Source organism: Pleurodeles waltl, chromosome 3_1 (assembly GCF_031143425.1).
Source record: "Pleurodeles waltl isolate 20211129_DDA chromosome 3_1, aPleWal1.hap1.20221129, whole genome shotgun sequence".
Classification (NCBI taxonomy): Eukaryota; Metazoa; Chordata; class Amphibia; order Caudata; family Salamandridae; genus Pleurodeles; species Pleurodeles waltl.
Window position 1 is genome coordinate 15,742,480 of NC_090440.1, and position 18,985 is coordinate 15,761,464.

General features: G+C 46.2%; 1 protein-coding gene across 7 annotated transcripts in view; it reads right to left on the reverse strand.

Annotated features, from left to right (window-relative positions):
* ATG13 (autophagy related 13) overlaps positions 1 to 18,985 on the reverse strand; it is a 401,206-nt gene that overhangs the window by 30,954 nt on the left and 351,267 nt on the right. For 4 of the 7 annotated variants that reach the window (XM_069221705.1, XM_069221703.1, XM_069221702.1 and 1 more), the window contains one exon: positions 8,875 to 9,075. In XM_069221705.1, the coding sequence (XP_069077806.1) occupies positions 8,875 to 9,075 (201 nt within the window). The remainder of the gene's footprint in view (positions 1 to 8,874; positions 9,076 to 18,985) is intronic. The other 3 variants (XM_069221706.1, XM_069221704.1, XM_069221701.1) reach the window with 1 other exon arrangement.

Consider the following 18,985-nt stretch of genomic DNA (forward strand, 5'->3'; position numbering starts at 1 on the left):
CAGGCGTCGCTGTGGGGGCTTAGGGGGGGACAACTTTGGTTACTCACAGTCACGGAGTCGCCGGGGGGTCCTCCCTGTAGCGTTGTTTCTCCACCAGTCGAGTCGGGGTCGCCGCGTGCAGTGTTGCAAGTCTCACGCTTCTTGCGGGGATTGCAGGGGTCTTTAAATCTGCTCCTCTGGAAACAAAGTTGCAGTCTTTGTTGAACAGGGCCGCTGTTCTCTGGAGTTTCTTGGTCTTTTGGAAGCAGGGCAGTCCTCTGAGGATTCAGAGGTCGCTGGCCCTGGGGAAAGCGTCGCTGGAGCAGTTTTCTTCTGAAGGAGGGAGACAGGCCGGTAGGGCTGGGGCCAAAGCAGTTGGTGTCTCCGTCTTCTCTGCAGGAGTTTTTCAGCTCAGCAGTCCTCTTCTTCGTAAGTTGCAGGAATCTGATTTCCTAGGTTCAGGGGAGCCCCTAAATACAGAATTTAGGGGTGTGTTTAGGTCAGGGAGGGCAGTATCCAATGGCTACTAGCCCTGAGGGTGGCTACACCCTCTTTGTGCCTCCTCCCAAGGGGAGGGGGTCACATTCCTATCCCTATTGGGGGGATCCTCCATCTGCAAGATGGAGGATTCCTAAAAGTCAGAGTCACTTCAGCTCAGGTTGCCTTAGGGCAGTGGTCTTCAAAGTGTGGGTCGCGACCCCCACGGGGGTCGTGAAGTCAATAAAAGGGGGTCGCGCATCCCGCACTTAGGCTGCCTGGATCTGCCTTGAACTGGAATCCAAAACGTTTGCTCTTCGTTTTGGATTCCAGAGAGTGGCATTTCATTCTGCATTCTCTCTGATTGGAGGACGTTGGAAATAATGAAACGTCATTGACAACTGTCCTCCAATCAGAGAGAATGCAGAATGAAAACAATGAAATGCCGGGAACTGGGGCCATAAATACGAAGCTGTGCAATGCTTTGTAGAGGAGACATTTTTTTTCCCCGCTGCCTCGCACTCCGTCCTGCTGCCTTTCCTGGACTTCATCCCTGCAGAACTGGTAAGTAGCACATCTCTCCTTCACGATCTGCTGAAAACCAAATCGGCATTCTTCTATGAGATTTCATAATTCAAAGCAGGGGAGGTGTGAAAGCCCTCCTTCGATTCTTTCAGCATGGACACACTTTTAAAAACTTTACAGAGACCGGTATTTACAAAACAGTATTAATCAGTTCATTTGTATGGATGGCACTTTCATAACAATGTAAATATCAGTAATGTATTTCCCTTTAATAAAAAGATTAGGGCCCATATTTATACTTTTTTAGCGCCGCATTTATGTAGTTTTTTTACGCAAAATCGGCGCAAACTTACAAAATACAATTGTATTTTGTAAGTTTGCGCTGCTTTTGCGTCAAAAAATGATGCAAATGCGGCACTAAAAAAGTATAAATGTGGGCCTAGGTTCGATCTGATGTGTGCTGCTTCTCAATTTGTGGGCAGTATATTTTCAATCAGGAAAAAAAAAACAGTAGCAGATTGCTGGTTCTTTGGATGTTTGTGGCAAGGTATATTTGCTATTTTTAGGATTGTAGGATGCTGGCCTTTAGATAGGAGCAAAACTTTGGGTTGTTATGTGCAGGTGTTGGGTTTTGGTTACGGATTGTGAATACCAGGGTGTTAGGTGCTGGTTGATATTTTGTTATGTGTTGGTTGTTGCATTGATATTTGCTGCTTTATGTGTACTGATGCTGCCAACCGCATTCTTCTTTATTGAATGTGCTAAAAAAAAATTGCAGAGTTCATAGGTGATGGTTTTTTAGGTCACTAGGTGCAGACCCTTGCATTGTTTGGTGCCATATTATGATGTATAATGTGAAAACATCCGTACGCACATGTAGTAAACCGTCTGGAGTAATGGGTTCACTGCAAGGCAAGACTCTGGCTGTATTTTTTAGTAACTTTTGAACAGCTTGTCCAGGGGCAAGAGGAAGCATTTTTTGTTAACATTTGCAGATTATGCAGCAGATAATTATTTGTCTTGCAAATGTGTAAAATTCTTAATTATGTGGAAAAGTAGAAAAAGAAAATTGCCTAATTCCAGTGCCCTGCCTATGGAGGACACAGAGTACCAGCATAGATTGGTAGTTTTCTTTTGGGTTGGCTCTTTACATTCAAAATCTAGACCTCTTGCCCCTGGACATCACCTGCATGCAGCTACCCATCCACCTCTGCTCCAGATAACCTGCTTATGCAGTGCTTAATTTGTAAATAAAAACGTGTCGGTGCCCAAAGCCCTCCTCTTCAACATGCGGCTGCTGCAATTTCTGATTTAATCACGTGGAAGGAACTGACTGTGTTATTTGTGTTTTTAAAGAAAATAAGAAGATTTTTTGAGACATTCTGAGAACTGCAAAGAGTTTTTTGAAAAAAGACAGCTATTCCGCATGTAGTAGCAAGTCTGAGCTATTCAGTAATATTGAACTTTGGAATTTTGTACCGTAGGTCAAACATACATTTGCCAACGATCGTTTCCTGCTGCAAAAAGATGGTAGGACATTCAAACGAAAGGCTGAAACAGACGGTGAGAAAAGACCTGGAAAAATTAGGTCATATGATACCTCCTACCTGAATTTTGGATTCACCTGCATCACCATAAATGGCTAAATCAGGCCACAGTGTGTGGTTTGTGGCATGACCTTGGCTAACGAAAGTCTGAAACCAAACAAATTAAAGCGTCACTTGGAAACTGCACATGGGTTACTGGTAGGAAGAAATACAGATTTTTTTGCCAGAAAGCTGGAAGACATCATCCACCAAAAAGACACTGTGAAAAATCTGGTTTCCACGCCAACAAATGCCTTGAAAGCATCTTACCAAGTGGCATACCACATTGCCAAAAACAAAAAGCCTTTTACAGATGGGGAAAAAGTGATTCTTCCAGCAATTCTTGACATGGCCAGGACAATGCTTGGTGAAAAAGCAGCGGAGAAGTTTAAAATGGTACCCATCTCAGAAACAACAGTTTGCCGTCGCATCTCTGACATGTCAGAGGACATCCACAGACAATTCATAGCACGCTTAAAATCCAGTTTGTTTGCTTTGCAATTGGATGAAGCAACTGACTTATCCAAGGAAGCTCATTTAATTGCTTATGTCCGATACTGCCACAAAACTGTAATATTGGAAGATTTTTTATTCTGTAAACCAATCAAGGGACATGCAACATCAGCAGCCCTGTTTGATATTCTCAATGACTTCCTGTGCTCCAATGACTTAAATTGGGAGAGCTGTGTTGGGATCTGTACCGATGGTGCTCCCTCCATGTGTGGGGCTAGGGCAGGCCTAAAAGCTAAAGTGCTGAAAGTGGCTCCTCATATTCTATGGACCCACTGTATGATACACCGGGAAGCCCTTGCAGTCCGAAACATGGATAGAGAACTTGGGGAAGTGTTGAATTCTGCTGTAAAAATTGTTAATTTCATAAAGGCACACCCAACTAGAGCTCGTCTGTTTGCAATTGTATGTGCCGAAATGGGAGCCGAACATGATGGTTTGCTTTTCCATACAGAAGTCCGATGGTTATCCAGAGGGAAGGTTCTGAATCGTATTTTTGAATTAAGAAACGAAGTACGACAGTTCCTTCTGGATGTGGACCCCTACAAAGCAGAACAGCTATGTAATCCCCGTTGGCTTGTGCTTTTAGCATACCTTGCAGACATCTTTGATAAATTAAATTCCTTGAATTTGTCTTTGCAAGGAGCTGAAAGTACGTCTTTCACCATGTACAAAAAAACATCTGCCTTCAAGAAGAAACTGGAGTTGTGGAGAAGACTAATTCAAGATGGCCTGCTTGAGGCATTCCCCTGTTTAGCAGAAGCTCTTGAGGACACAGGATATGAACTTGAAAGTGCGGCTGAGGTCATAATAAATCACTTGACTTCTCTCAGGGACAGTTAGAAAAGTACTTTCCTGAGGAAACTGATCATGTCAATGACTGGGTCTTTCAACCTTTCCTAGTGGGTGCAGGTACTCGTCTTCCAGTGCACCTTCAGGAAGACCTAATTGAGGTCCAGAGTGACCGTATTCTCCAGATGCAGTTCAACAAAATCTCATTGGGAGAATTTTGTCTGGCAATATCTGAAGAACATTCAGGTTTGTCAAAAATTGCAGTCAAGGTTCTTCTGCCTTTTAGCTCATCATATTTATGTGAGATTGGGTTCTCATCATTGGCAGTATTAAAGACGAAGTACCGTTCAAAACTAGAGGTGGAGCACAACCTGAGGATGGCAGTAGCAAGAATACATCCACAAATTGACCGTCTCTCTGGTGAAACACAGCCACACCCATCACACTAGTTCAGAAATGTGTTATCATCCAAATAAGTTTTGTTAAATTATGTTTTGATTGAGAAAAATAAAGTACCATTCAAATCAAATCAAATCATTAACATTTATAAAGCGCGCTACTCACCAGTGCGGGTCTCAAGGCGCTAGGGGAAAAAGGGGGGTTATCGCTGCTCGAACAGCCAGGTTTTTAGGAGTCTCCGGAAAGCGGAGTGGTCCTGGGTGGTCCTGAGGCTGGTGGGGAGGGAGTTCCAGGTCTTGGCCGCCAGGAAGGAGAAGGATCTCCCACCCGCCGTGGAGCGGCGGATGCGAGGGACAGCAGCGAGTGCGAGGCCAGAGGAGCGGAGGAGGCGGGTGGGGACGTAGAAGTTGAGGCGTCTGTTGAGGTATTCCGGTCCCTTGTCGTGGAGGGCTTTGTGTGCGTGGGTGAGAAGTCGGAAGGTGATCCTTTTGCTGACTGGGAGCCAATGCAGGTGTCTCATTGCATATTTTTGGGCACTTCTTTTGGTAGATTTTTTGTTTGAACTGTGTAGTAAGTCTCTGACTCCAAACCACAGTCACCCACAAACCTTTGATTTGCTAAATACTGTCTACTAATATTCCCTTACCATAAAAATGATTTGCCATGGATATTGGGGGCGTTTATACTTGTCGCTGATGAGGAGTATCAAGTTCTAGAAAAACTTTTGACAGGAAGGGTTCCTCACACCTGAAAACTTTGACAAGGGGGTCCCGGCATCCAAATGTTTGAAGACCTCTGCCTTAGGGGCTGTCCTGACTGGCCAGTGACTCCTCCTTGTTTTTCTCATAATCTCCTCCGGCCTTGCCGCCAAAAGTGGGGCCGTGGCCCGAGTGGGCGGGCAACTCCACTAGCTGGACTGCCCTGTGGTGCTGGAACAAAGGGGGTGAGCCTTTGAGGCTCACCGCCAGGTGTTACAGCTCCTGCAAGGGGGAGGTGATAGCATCTCTACCCAGTGCAGGCTTTGTTACTAGCCACAGAGTGACAAAGGCACTCTCCCCATGTGGCCAGCAACATGTCTCGAGTGTGGCAGGCTGCTAAAACCAGTCAGCCTACACAGGTAGTTGGTTAAGGTTTCAGGGGCACCTCTAAGGTGCCCTCTGGGGTGTATTTCACAATAAAATGTACACTGGCATCAGTGTGCATTTATTGTGCTGTGAAGTTTGATACCAAACTTCCCAGTTTTCAGTGTAGCCATTATGGTGCTGTGGAGTTCGTGTTTGACAGACTCCCAGACCATATACTCTTATGGCTACCCTGCACTTACAATGTCTAAGGTTTTGCTTAGACACTGTAGGGGCACAGTGCTCATGCACTGGTGCCCTCACCTATGGTATAGTGCACCCTGCCTTAGGGCTGTAAGGCCTGCTAGAGGGGTGTCTTACCTATACTGCATAGGCAGTGCGAGGTTGGCATGGCACCCTGAGGGGAGTGCCATGTCGACTTACTCGTTTGGTCCTCACCAGCACACACAAGCTGGCAAGCAGTGTGTCTGTGCTGAGTGAGGGATCCCCAGGGTGGCATAAGATATGCTGCAGCCCTTAGAGACCTTCCCTGGCATCAGGGCCCTTGGTACCAGGGGTACCAGTTACAAGGGACTTACCTGGATGCCAGGGTGTGCCAATTGTGAAAACAAAAGTACAGGTTAGGGAAAGAACACTGGTGCTGGGGCCTGGTTAGCAGGCCTCTGCACACTTTCAATTCAAAACATAGCATGGGGTAACCATGCCAAGGAGGCATTTCCTTACACACACACATATATATATATATATATATATATATATATATATATATATATATATATATATGAGAGAAATAGGCAGAAAAATATATTCTCCCAGTGAAAGTGTCAGCACCCCCTTAGAACCCATACCGTTCTCTCAAATAAAGACAAATTTGATTGGAATTACCTAGAGCTTTACCAAAATAAAATCACTTGTAGCCAAACCTAAACCTCCAAACCCCCGACCTACACAACACATTAGACAAATTTACCGAAGGTGGTCACCTAGCTTCCAAACTGTACTCCCTCCTATCCCCCACAAAAACCTCACTAAATAAACCAACACAAGACAAGTGGGAAACTTTACTATCGGACTTCAACAACACTCCAAAGGTCTCACCAGACTGGCCATCTACCTTGAGTAGCCTCATTTCCAACATAACTCCATCACTAGCACAAAGCAGATACTGGATTGACAATATGGCCCACTGGACTGGGGCCAAACTTTATAAACTAGGCCTCTGTCCTCCGACACTTGCTGGATCTTTGAGAAGGAAACAGGAGACTTAAACACATGCTAATGGCGTGCTCCTCCACCAAAAAGTTCTGGGGGGACATCAGTAATGCCATATCACAAATACTTCATCCAAAATGGACTCCTACTTTAGCCTCAATTAAACTGGACATCTCCCACACTGTCATTAAACAAACATTAAACAAAGAGGACTGAATCCTATGGGACATTATAGTCACAACTGGCCTGAAAGTTATCCTCAATGAATGGAAAGACTTATCCAAACTATCATCCCCACACATGGTGGGAATGGGTCCAATTAAACAGAACTGCCTGTAGATCACTAAACCTATACTTGAAGACAACACCAATGAAAAATGGTAAACTCTGGTGCAAACTAGAGAACTTTATGTCTCACTCGTCTATGTAACCACGATCGCCTGACCACTCGATCATTCATGCATTAACTCATTCATTCTCGCATCCCCCCCTCCTCTCCATGACTCCCTACTCTCCCTATCCACCCCTCTTCCCCATTTACTCCATACTTTTCACCCCCTATCACCGTCTTCTTCTCTTGTCCCGGCTCTTTTACTCTGTCTCATTCATCTACAACTGAGGTACCTTATTCATTCACCAAAACATCAAAATCTGCTCCCTCACAATACATACACTGATTAACCTCACCACTGCAAACAAACACACACTTATCTCTACCCTCCACTTTTGTAACTGTGGACCGACTACTCATGCTGTACCCTAAACTAGTCTTCCCACTTGATTTAATGGCACCATACAATGTGTTGTTTCTTTTCATTTATATTAATGTTCCTATTGTGTAAAATCCCAATAAAACATTCTTTAAATAAAACAGTGAACTGAAGGCAGCCCGAAAATGGTCTCGAGCTGGAGCACCGAAGAACCCGTCCGAACCCGACTGCAGAAAGAAAATCCAACAAAGTTGATTGCCATGCGCATTATCACAGAGAGGAGGAGTCACTTTGCCTGGAGAGACTTCAAAGAAAAACAACTTGCACACATACGGACCCAACACTAGATGGCAGGAGTATGCAGACCATGTGAGCCACACATGCCATCAAAGGCAATGTTTCCTTTACACATTTTCCCACGTGATCAAAGACCACATCAGAAAAACTGTCCCCCTTACCCCCATGCTGTGTCCGGCAGCTCGAACACCTTATTATTGCTCGTCAATGTTGTTTATCCCTTTTCAAAATACCTCTGAACCCACTGCTTGAACAAAGAATCTGAAACGCAAGTCAGGTTTGGGGAATTGTGGGCTTCCAGTCAACGTCACAGTGAATCAGATTCCTTCTACAGTTGAGGACCAAAGCAGAAGGGTTTTGAAATACCATTCCAAACCCAACCACCTCATTGCAAAATTAAACACAGCACGTAAATCTATGACATGTTCACACTGCAAAATCTCCTCTTTTCCAGACGCCATGCAATCATTCATCTCAACTCTTCTATGCTATCCTGAAGCATCCGTTAGTTCCACATCTCCTTCTGCAGTCAGTCTTCCCATCGCCTTTATGCAAGATCTCCCACACACCCAATACGCCTTCTATACACCAGAATGCTTGTAGTCAGTAGATACATCAATTTTCTCATCTCCCCCGGATTCTAACCTCACAATTTGTTTAGCTTAGCCACGCCCAATTCTCAACCCTCCGCTTCACCCTAGCTTCATTTCAGCTAACCTTTACTTCCACATCTCTGCGTGCCCTGCAGTCTTCAACACTCTACTGTCCAGAAACCGCAAGATCAGTCCTCTAATCTCCTTTATTCCAAATGGCCATGCAGCCAACTCCCCCCCCCCCTCTAGTCTAAAACAGCTGATGCTGCAATCCTCATCTCTTATATTTCACAACTGCACCTACAGTCGGACCATGGCCCATTACGGACTGTGCTCTTTTCCTCCAAAGTTAGTTTTCACTCCTCTCCTGATCTATATCTTCTCCATCAGCCACTCTTCTCCTATCTATTACAGCCTTTCCACACAGCCAGTGTTCTCTTCCATATAATAGCTTCAGTCAGTCCTCAACACTTCACTATCTTACCTCCCCATACAGTCAGTCCTCACCTTTGCTGTATTTCAGATTGACCTGCGGTCAATCCTCACTCCTCCTCTCACTCGCCTTCCCCTGAAATCAATCCTCTACATCCGCTTTCCCAGCAGTCTAGCTTTACCCTTCCTCCCTCACCCAGGAATAGGCCCTCGTAGGACTTAACCATCATGAAAGCTCAATAAAAGGTTAGTGGGATACATGCATATTAGGGGCATGTACCGGCATTTGTGCATCTGCACAGAGGGAGAGAACCTGCTTTGTACTGTCTGTTGTGACTGCTCGTACCAGGTCCTCAGCCATGGATTGAGCTCCAATGTCAACAGAGAGGCTGCTCAGCTGCGGGGGGTTCTGGAACTCACGGTAGAAGGTCCCTACATCCATCGGAAATGGAAAGATGTCATCTTTACAAAATGCAGGTCTCTGCAAAGAAACAAATACAACGATTGTCATATGGTATCATCAAAGGCATGTGACCTAATCCAGAGACATATATGTGGTTTAGGAAAGGGGAAAAGGATGACAGTCTAAGACCATTACCCGTTACAGACACTGCAAAAAGCTTGGCAGTACTGCTCGATTATCTTAAGATGCTGTTGTGTATAAACTGTGAAAGGGTAAGGTTTTCAATATTAAAACAGGTTTTATGGTCAATATACGCTGATTTCAAGCTGCTGATTTCCATTCTACAATCAAAAGAAGGCACAATGTCCAAATTAAAGGGAATAGTAGATTGTGGAATACATATATATATATGGAAGGAAAGGACTCTTAATGAAAGCAGTGAAAGATTGTGACTCTGTGAACAAGTAAAAGTTACTCACCTGTAACTACGGTTCTTCAGCACTGGAATCTTCCATGGATTCACATGCTTGACTTATAGTCAATGCTAACATAGCAATATCTAAATGCAGAATTGTATGTTGAAAACAAATGGAACAGCAATCATAGACCTCATTCACCTCATTTTATATCACATAACTGGTCACTGATTTGCAGGGGCCAAGGGTTGCAGCGCTCATTAGAATGCTCCATTTCTCAAGAGTTTTAAAAGCTCGCATCAAAGTTCACGGTAGCTTCATGAATGGGAAAGAGGGTGAGAGCAAGTGGAAGATTCTAGGAATGAAGAACTGTAGATACAGGGAAGCAGCTTTTTCTTCTTCAGCACTGGACCTTTCACAGATACACATGCTTGAATTATGATTACCAAGGCAGCACGCTTGTATAGAATATAGTTGGAAATGAGACTTGCTTAATGGAAAACATTGTGCAGCTCTGTCTGTCCTACTCAGACAGTAATGCTTGGCGAAGGTGAGAGTCACAGACTAAGTTGCCACTTTGCATACGTCCATTAGAGGCAAAGAGTGCAGTTGTGGCAGCCACGCCTCTTGTCATCCGACCTTTTACTCTAGCTCTCTAAGAGGACGCACAGCTTTGGCACAGCAGAAAAAGTTACATGATGTAACAAACTTATTATAGTCTGTTCTGATGAAGGCAACCATATGTTAAAATTTAATTTCCATATGAAACAGATGAATCATTTTGCAAAGTATTGTGTTCTATTGGTGCATCATTTTAGACATTGTTTGAGGTCCAAAGAATGAAGTGATCTTTCTGGAGCTGTGGATGGTTGTGGAAAAAATGCTGGCAAGCAAATCTCATTTAGAAGAAACACAGTTGGCACTTTGGTTAGAAGTCAAAGATCCACAAACACAGACTGTTACCAAAGTTTAGCTAAGGGAGCTTTATAGAAAATGCTTGTATTTTGCTGAAGCATCTTGCCAGTATTATTGTAAGAATCAGTCTCGTATATCAGCATTTAAAAAGCTGCCTTATGAATAGGCTTGAAAGGATCCTTGACTAGTGCTCCCAGTTCTATATTCATCTCCTAAGCTGGTGGATTCTTAGCTGGAGACAGAAAGATGTGGAACAAACCGCTCAAATTCTTCAACAACCATACGAATATGGATGAAGTAGAGAATCTAAAGATTCTTTGGTTTTGGATTTTTTAAGCCAGAATAAAAGTCTTGCCTATGTGTCCTTGAGAGGTTTAATTGAGAAAGTGCAGCAAATATCTTAACGGTTAGGATGGAGGGTCCTCCGAATTAATCCTCTTTTTGCCACAGATTCCATGAGCCTTAAAAAGATTCTTCTTGGATGGATGAGACTGGTTACTTAGCTTCTTTCTGGTAGATTCTCACACTAACTGCACAGTGCTCACCTTTTGAATATCCCCCAGTCACCAGATAGGATCCACAAACTTTCAAAGTACCAGCACTGCATGTCGGTAGGTGGTACTGTGCCGGTCTGCACCAGCGTCATTCTGCTCTGGAAATGATGCGCGGAACCACATTTAGGTGCCATTCGCATGCACTGATGCTTAGTTGCTTTTTTGTCTGTTAGCATCCCATGAAGCAGAGCCCAACTGCAAATTGACCAGTGTGTAGATCTCTAAATTAGGGATATTGTTTAGGTGAAAGAGTCCAGTTCACAGAATGATGAGGTGGGCGAGTCAGTGAGGAATCTGCAGCTAGATAAATTATCCACCAGAAAGAGTGTTATAAAAAGGTAAGTAACTTGGTCTTCTATTAGGTACCCCTAGACACAAAGTACCCCACCTTTTAAACAGATACCAAAGCAGTACCTTCCAGGTGGTGGGTCAGTGAAATGGCTAAACCAAAAATGTCCTGCAGGACCAAGCAAGCAAAAGGCCCATCCCAATAGACCTGCCATACCATACAGTAGTGCTTCTGGATATTTGCCAGGCTGGTATGTGGGTGTAAGGAAATGCCTTACTTGGCATGGTTACCCCCTGACTTTTTGCCTTTTGTTGATGCAAGTTGTAAGGAAATGCCTCCTTGGCATGGTTGCCCCCTGACTTTTTGCCTTTGCTGATGCTATGTTTACAATTGAAAGTGTGCTGAGGCCTGCTAACCAGGCCCCAGCACCAGTGTTCTTTCCCTAACCTGTACTTTTGTATCCACAATTGGCAGACCCTGGCATCCAGATAAGTCCCTTGTAACTGGTACTTCTAGTACCAAGGGCCCTGATGCCAAGGAAGGTCTCTAAGGGCTGCAGCATGTCTTATGCCACCCTGGAGACCTCTCACTCTGCACAGACACACTGCTTGCCAGCTTGTGTGTGCTAGTGAGGACAAAACGAGTAAGTCGACATGGCACTCCCCTCAGGGTGCCATGCCAGCCTCTCACTGCCTATGCAGTATAGGTAAGACACCCCTCTAGCAGGCCTTACAGCCCTAAGGCAGGGTGCACTATACCATAGGTGAGGGTACCAGTGCATGAGCATGGTACCCCTACAGTGTCTAAACAAAACCTTAGACATTGTAAGTACAGGGTAGCCATAAGAGTATATGGTCTGGGAGTTTGTCAAACACGAACCCCACAGCACCATAATGGCTACACTGAAAACTGGGAAGTTTGGTATCAAACTTCTCAGCACAATAAATGCACACTGATGCCAGTGTACATTTTATTGTAAAATACACCACAGAGGGCACCTTAGAGGTGCCCCCTGAAACTTAACCGACTATCTGTGTAGGCTGACTAGTTTTAGCAGCCTGCCACAAACCGAGACATGTTGCTGGCCCCATGGGGAGAGTGCCTTTGTCACTCTGAGGCCAGTAACAAAGCCTGCACTGGGTGGAGATGCTAACACCTCTCCCAGGCAGGAATTGTCACACCTGGCGGTGAGCCTCAAAGGCTCACCTCCTTTGTGCCAACCCAGCAGGACACTCCAGCTAGTGGAGTTGCCCGCCCCCTCCGGCCAGGCCCCACTTTTGGCGGCAAGGCCGGAGAAAATAATGAGAAAAACAAGGAGGAGTCACTGGCCAGTCAGGACAGCCCCTAAGGTGTCCTGAGCTGAGGTGACTCTAACTTTTAGAAATCCTCCATCTTGCAGATGGAGGATTCCCCCAATAGGGTTAGGATTGTGACCCCCTCCCCTTGGGAGGAGGCACAAAGAGGGTGTACCCACCCTCAGGGCTAGTAGCCATTGGCTACTAACCCCCCAGACCTAAACACGCCCTTAAATTTAGTATTTAAGGGCTACCCTGAACCCTAGAAAATTAGATTCCTGCAACTACAAGAAGAAGGACTGCCTAGCTGAAAACCCCTGCGGCGGAAGACCAGAAGACGACAACTGCCTTGGCTCCAGAAACTCACCGGCCTGTCTCCTGCCTTCCAAAGATCCTGCTCCAGCGACGCCTTCCAAAGGGACCAGCGACCTCGACATCCTCTGAGGACTGCCCCTGCTTCGAAAAGACAAGAAACTCCCGAGGACAGCGGACCTGCTCCAAGAAAAGCTGCAACTTTGTTTCCAGCGGCTTTAAAGAACCCTGCAAGCTCCCCGCAAAAGGCGTGAGACTTGCAACACTGCACCCGGCGACCCCGACTCGGCTGGTGGCGATCCAACACCTCAGGAGGGACCCCAGGACTACTCTAAGACTGTGAGTACAAAAACCTGTCCCCCCTGAGCCCCCACAGCGCCACCTGCAGAGGGAATCCCGAGGCTTCCCCTGACCGCGACTCTTTGAACCTAAAGTCCCGACACCTGGGAGAGACCCTGCACCCGCAGCCCCCAGGACCTGAAGGACCGGACTTTCACTGGAGGAGTGACCCCCAGGAGTCCCTCTCCCTTGCCCAAGTGGAGGTTTCCCCGAGGAACCCCCCCCTTGCCTGCCTGCAGCGCTGAAGAGATCCCTAGATCTCCCATTGACTTCCATTACAAACCCAACGCTTGTTTCGACACTGCACCCGGCCGCCCCCGCGCTGCTGAGGGTGAAATTTCTGTGTGGACTTGTGTCCCCCCCGGTGCCCTACAAAACCCCCCTGGTCTGCCCTCCGAAGACGCGGGTACTTACCTGCAAGCAGACCGGAACCGGGGCACCCCCTTCTCTCCATTCTAGCCTATGTGTTTTGGGCACCACTTGGAACTCTGCACCTGACCGGCCCTGAGCTGCTGGTGTGGTGACTTTGGGGTTGCTCTGAACCCCCAACGGTGGGCTACCTTGGACCAAGAACTGAACCCTGTAAGTGCCCTACTTACCTGGTAAAACTAACAAAAACTTACCTCCCCCAGGAACTGTGAAAATTGCACTAAGTGTCCACTTTTAAAACAGCTATTTGTCAATAACTTGAAAAGTATACATGCAATTTTGATGATTTGAAGTTCCTAAAGTACTTACCTGCAATACCTTTCGAATGAGCTATTACATGTAGAATTGGAACCTGTGGTTCTTAAAATAAACTAAGAAAAGATATTTTTCTATATAAAAACCTATTGGCTGGATTTGTCTCTGAGTGTGTGTACCTCATTTATTGTCTATGTGTATGTACAACAAATGCTTAACACTACTCCTTGGATAAGCCTACTGCTCGACCACACTACCACAAAATAGAGCATTAGTATTATCTATTTTTACCACTATTTTACCTCTAAGGGGAACCCTTGGACTCTGTGCATGCTATTCCTTACTTTGAAATAGCACATACAGAGCCAACTTCCTACATTGGTGGATCAGCGGTGGGGTACAAGACTTTGCATTTGCTGGACTACTCAGCCAATACCTGATCACACGACAAATTCCAAAATTGTCATTAGAAATTGATTTTTGCAATTTGAAAAGTTTTCTAAATTCTTAAAAGTCCTGCTAGGGCCTTGTGTGTTAAGTCCCTGTTTAGCATTTCTTTTAGAGTTTAAAAGTTTGTAAAAGTTTGAATTAGATTCTAGAACCAGTTTTAGTTTCTTAAAAAGTATTCCAACTTTTAGAAGCATAATGTCTAGCACAGATGTGAATGTGGTGGAACTCGACACCACACCTTACCTCCATCTACAGATGAGAGAGCTAAGGTCACTCTGTAAACTAAAGAAAATAGCAATGGGCCCCAAACCTACCAAAGTACAGCTCCAGGAGCTTTTGGCAGAGTTTGAAAAGGCCAACCCCTCTGAGGATGGCAACTCAGAGGATGAAGATAGTGACTTGGAGGGAAATTCCCCCCCTCCAGTCCTACTTAGGGAGAGCAGGGCTTCTCAAGCCCTGACTCCACAAATAATAGTCAGAGATGCTGGTTCCCTCACAGGAGGGACCAACAACTCTGAAATCACTGAGGATAACTCCAGTGAAGAGGACATCCAGTTAGCCAGGATGGCCAAAAGATTGGCTTTGGAAAGACAGATCCTAGCCATAGAGAGGGAAAGACAAGAGATGGGCCTAGGACCCATCAATGGTGGCAGCAACATAAATAGGGTCAGAGATTCTCCTGACATGTTGAAAATCCCCAAAGGGATTGTAACTAAATATGAAGATGGTGATGACATCACCAAATGGTTCACAGCTTTTGAGAGGGCTTGTGTAACCAGAAAAGTGAACAGATCTCACTGGGGTGCTCTCCTTTGGGAAATGTTCACAGGAAAGTGTAGGGATAGACTCCTCACACTCTCTGGACAAGATGCAGAATCTTATGACCTCATGAAGGGTACCCTGATTGAGGGCTTTGGATTCTCCACTGAGGAGTATAGGATTAGATTCAGGGGGGCTCAAAAATCCTCGAGCCAGACCTGGGTTGACTTTGTAGACTACTCAGTGAAAACACTAGATGGTTGGATTCAAGGCAGTGGTGTAAGTAATTATGATGGGCTGTACAATTTATTTGTGAAAGAACACCTGTTAAGTAATTGTTTCAATGATAAACTGCATCAGCATCTGGTAGACCTAGGACCAATTTCTCCCCAAGAATTGGGAAAGAAGGCGGACCATTGGGTCAAGACAAGGGTGTCCAAGACTTCAACAGGGGGTGACCAAAAGAAAGGGGTCACAAAGACTCCCCAGCAGAAGGGTGATGAGACAACCAAAACTAAAAATAGTAAAGAGTCTTCTACAGGCCCCCAAAAACCTGCACAGGAGGGTGGGCCCAGAGCCTCTTCACAAAACAATGGGTACAAGGGTAAAAACTTTGATCCCAAAAAGGCCTGGTGTCATAGCTGTAAACAGCATGGACACCAAACTGGAGACAAGGCCTGTCCCAAGAAAGGTTCCACTCCAAACTCCCATCCAGGTAACACTGGTATGGCTAGTCTCCAAGTGGGATCAACAGTGTGCCCAGAGCAAATCAGGGTCCACACTGAAGCTACTCTAGTTTCTGAGGGTGGGGTGGATTTAGCCACACTAGCTGTCTGGCCGCCTAACATGCAAAAATACAGACAGCAACTCTTAATTAATGGGACTAGAATAGAGGGCCTGAGGGATACAGGTGCCAGTGTCACCATGGTGACAGAGAAACTGGTTTCCCCTGGCCAATACCTGACTGGAAAAACTTACACAGTCACCAACGCTGACAATCAGAGAAAAGTACATCCCATGGCAATGGTTACTTTAGAATGGGGAGGGGTCAATGGCCTGAAACAGGTGGTGGTCTCCTCAAATATCCCAGTGGACTGTCTGCTTGGAAATGACCTGGAGTCCTCAGCATGGGCTGAGGTAGAACTAAAAACCCATGCAGCAATGCTGGGTATCCCTGAACTGGTGTGTGTGAAAACAAGAGCACAATGCAAGGCACAGGGTGAACAAGTAGAGCTGGAGTCTGGAAAAATGGCCCAGCCTACCAAGAGAAAAGGAAAGTCAGTTGGGAAACCAACTGCAACACAGTCAGAAAAAGAGAACCTCTCTTCTCAGGAAGAAGTTCTGCCCTCTGAGGGAACTGAGCCTTTGGAGCTTGAACCTTATCAGGTTGAACTCTTAGGCCCAGGGGGACCCTCAAGGGAGGAGCTGTGTAAGGGACAAGAAACCTGTCCCTCTCTTGAAGGCCTTAGGCAGCAAGCTGCTGAAGAGTCCAAAGGCAAGAAAAATGGAACACATAGGGTCTATTGGGAAGATGGGCTCCTGTACACTGAGGCCAGAGACCCCAAACCTGGTGCCACTAGGAGAGTGGTAGTGCCTCAGCTGTTCAGAGAGTTCATCCTAACATTGGCCCATGACATTCCCCTTGCTGGACATTTGGGACAAACCAAGACGTGGGAGAGGTTAGTCAACCACTTCTACTGGCCCAATATGTCCAACATGGTTAAGGAGTTTTGCCTCTCCTGCCCCACCTGTCAAGCCAGTGGTAAGACAGGTGGGCATCCAAAGGCCCCCCTCATTCCACTTCCAGTGGTGGGGGTGCCCTTTGAAAGAGTGGGTGTGGACATAGTTGGTCCACTGGAACCTCCCACAGCCTCAGGAAATATGTATATCCTGGTAGTAGTGGATCATGCTACCAGGTATCCTGAAGCTATTCCCCTTAGGTCGACTACTGCCCCTGCAGTAGCCAAGGCCCTCATTGGTATCTTTACCAGAGTGGGTTTCCCTAAGGAGGTGGTGTCTGACAGAGGTACCAACTTCATGTCAGCATACCTAAAGCACATGTGGAATGAGTGTGGAGTGACTTATAAATTCACTACACCATACCATCCACAAACTAATGGCTTGGTTGAGAGATTCAACAAGACATTAAAAGGCATGATCATGGGGCTCCCAGAAAAACTCAAAAGGAGATGGGATGTCCTCCTGCCATGTCTGCTTTTCGCTTACAGGGAGGTACCACAGAAGGGAGTAGGGTTCTCACCCTTTGAACTTCTGTTTGGTCATCCTGTAAGGGGACCACTTGCCCTTGTTAAAGAAGGCTGGGAGAGACCTCTCCATGAGCCTAAACAGGACATAGTGGACTATGTACTTGGCCTTCGCTCTAGAATGGCAGAGTACATGGAAAAGGCAACCAAAAACCTTGAGGCCAGCCAACAGCTCCAGAAGTTTTGGTATGACCAAAAGGCTGCACTGGTTGAGTTCCAACCAGGGCAGAAAGTCTGGGTTCTGGAGCCTGTGGCTCCCAGGGCACTCCAGGACAAATGGAGTGGCCCTTACCCAGTACTAGAGAGGAAGAGTCAGGTCACCTACTTGGTGGACCTGGGCACAAGCAGGAGCCCCAAGAGGGTGATCCATGTAAACCGCCTTAAGCTCTTCCACGACAGGGCTGATGTCAATCTGTTGATGGTAACAGATGAGGATCAGGAGGCAGAGAGTGAACCTCTCCCTGATCTTCTGTCATCAGACCCAAAAGATGGTACAGTAGATGGAGTGATCTACTCAGACACCCTCTCTGGCCAACAGCAAGCTGATTGTAGGAGAGTCCTACAACAGTTTCCTGAACTCTTCTCCTTAACCCCTGGTCAGACACACCTGTGTACCCATGATGTGGACACAGGAGACAGCATGCCTGTCAAGAACAAAATCTTTAGACAGTCTGACCATGTTAAGGAAAGCATCAAGGTGGAAGTCCACAAGATGCTGGAATTGGGAGTCATTGAGCGCTCTGACAGCCCCTGGGCTAGCCCAGTGGTCTTAGTCCCCAAACCTCACACCACAGATGGAAAGAAAGAGATGAGGTTTTGTGTGGACTACAGAGGGCTCAATTCTGTCACCAAGACAGATGCTCATCCAATTCCAAGAGCTGATGAGCTCATTGATAAATTAGGTGCTGCCAAATTTCTAAGTACCTTTGACTTGACAGCAGGGTACTGGCAAATAAAAATGGCACCTGGAGCAAAAGAAAAGACAGCATTCTCCACACCTGATGGGCATTATCAGTTTACTGTTATGCCCTTTGGTTTAAAGAATGCCCCTGCCACCTTCCAAAGGTTGGTGAATCAAGTCCTTGCTGGCTTGGAGTCCTTTAGCACAGCTTATCTTGATGATATTGCTGTCTTTAGCTCCACCTGGCAGGATCACCTGGTCCACCTGAGGAAGGTTTTGAAGGCTCTGCAATCTGCAGGCCTCTCTATCAAGGCATCCAAATGCCAGATAGGGCAGGGAACTGTGGTTTACTTGGGACACCTTGTAGGTGGAGGCCAAGTTCAGCCACTCCAACCCAAGATCCAGACTATTCTGGACTGGGTAGCTCCAAAAACCCAGACTCAAGTCAGGGCATTCCTTGGCTTGACTGGGTATTACAGGAGGTTTGTGAAGGGATATGGATCCATTGTGACAGCCCTCACTGAACTCACCTCCAAGAAAATGCCCAAGAAAGTAAACTGGACTGTGGAATGCCAACAGGCCTTTGACACCCTGAAACAGGCAATGTGCTCAGCACCAGTTCTCAAAGCTCCAGATTATTCTAAGCAGTTCATTGTGCAGACTGATGCCTCTGAACATGGGATAGGGGCAGTTTTGTCCCAAACCAATGATGATGGCCTTGACCAACCTGTTGCTTTCATTAGCAGGAGGTTACTCCCCAGGGAGCAGCGTTGGAGTGCCATTGAGAGGGAGGCCTTTGCTGTGGTTTGG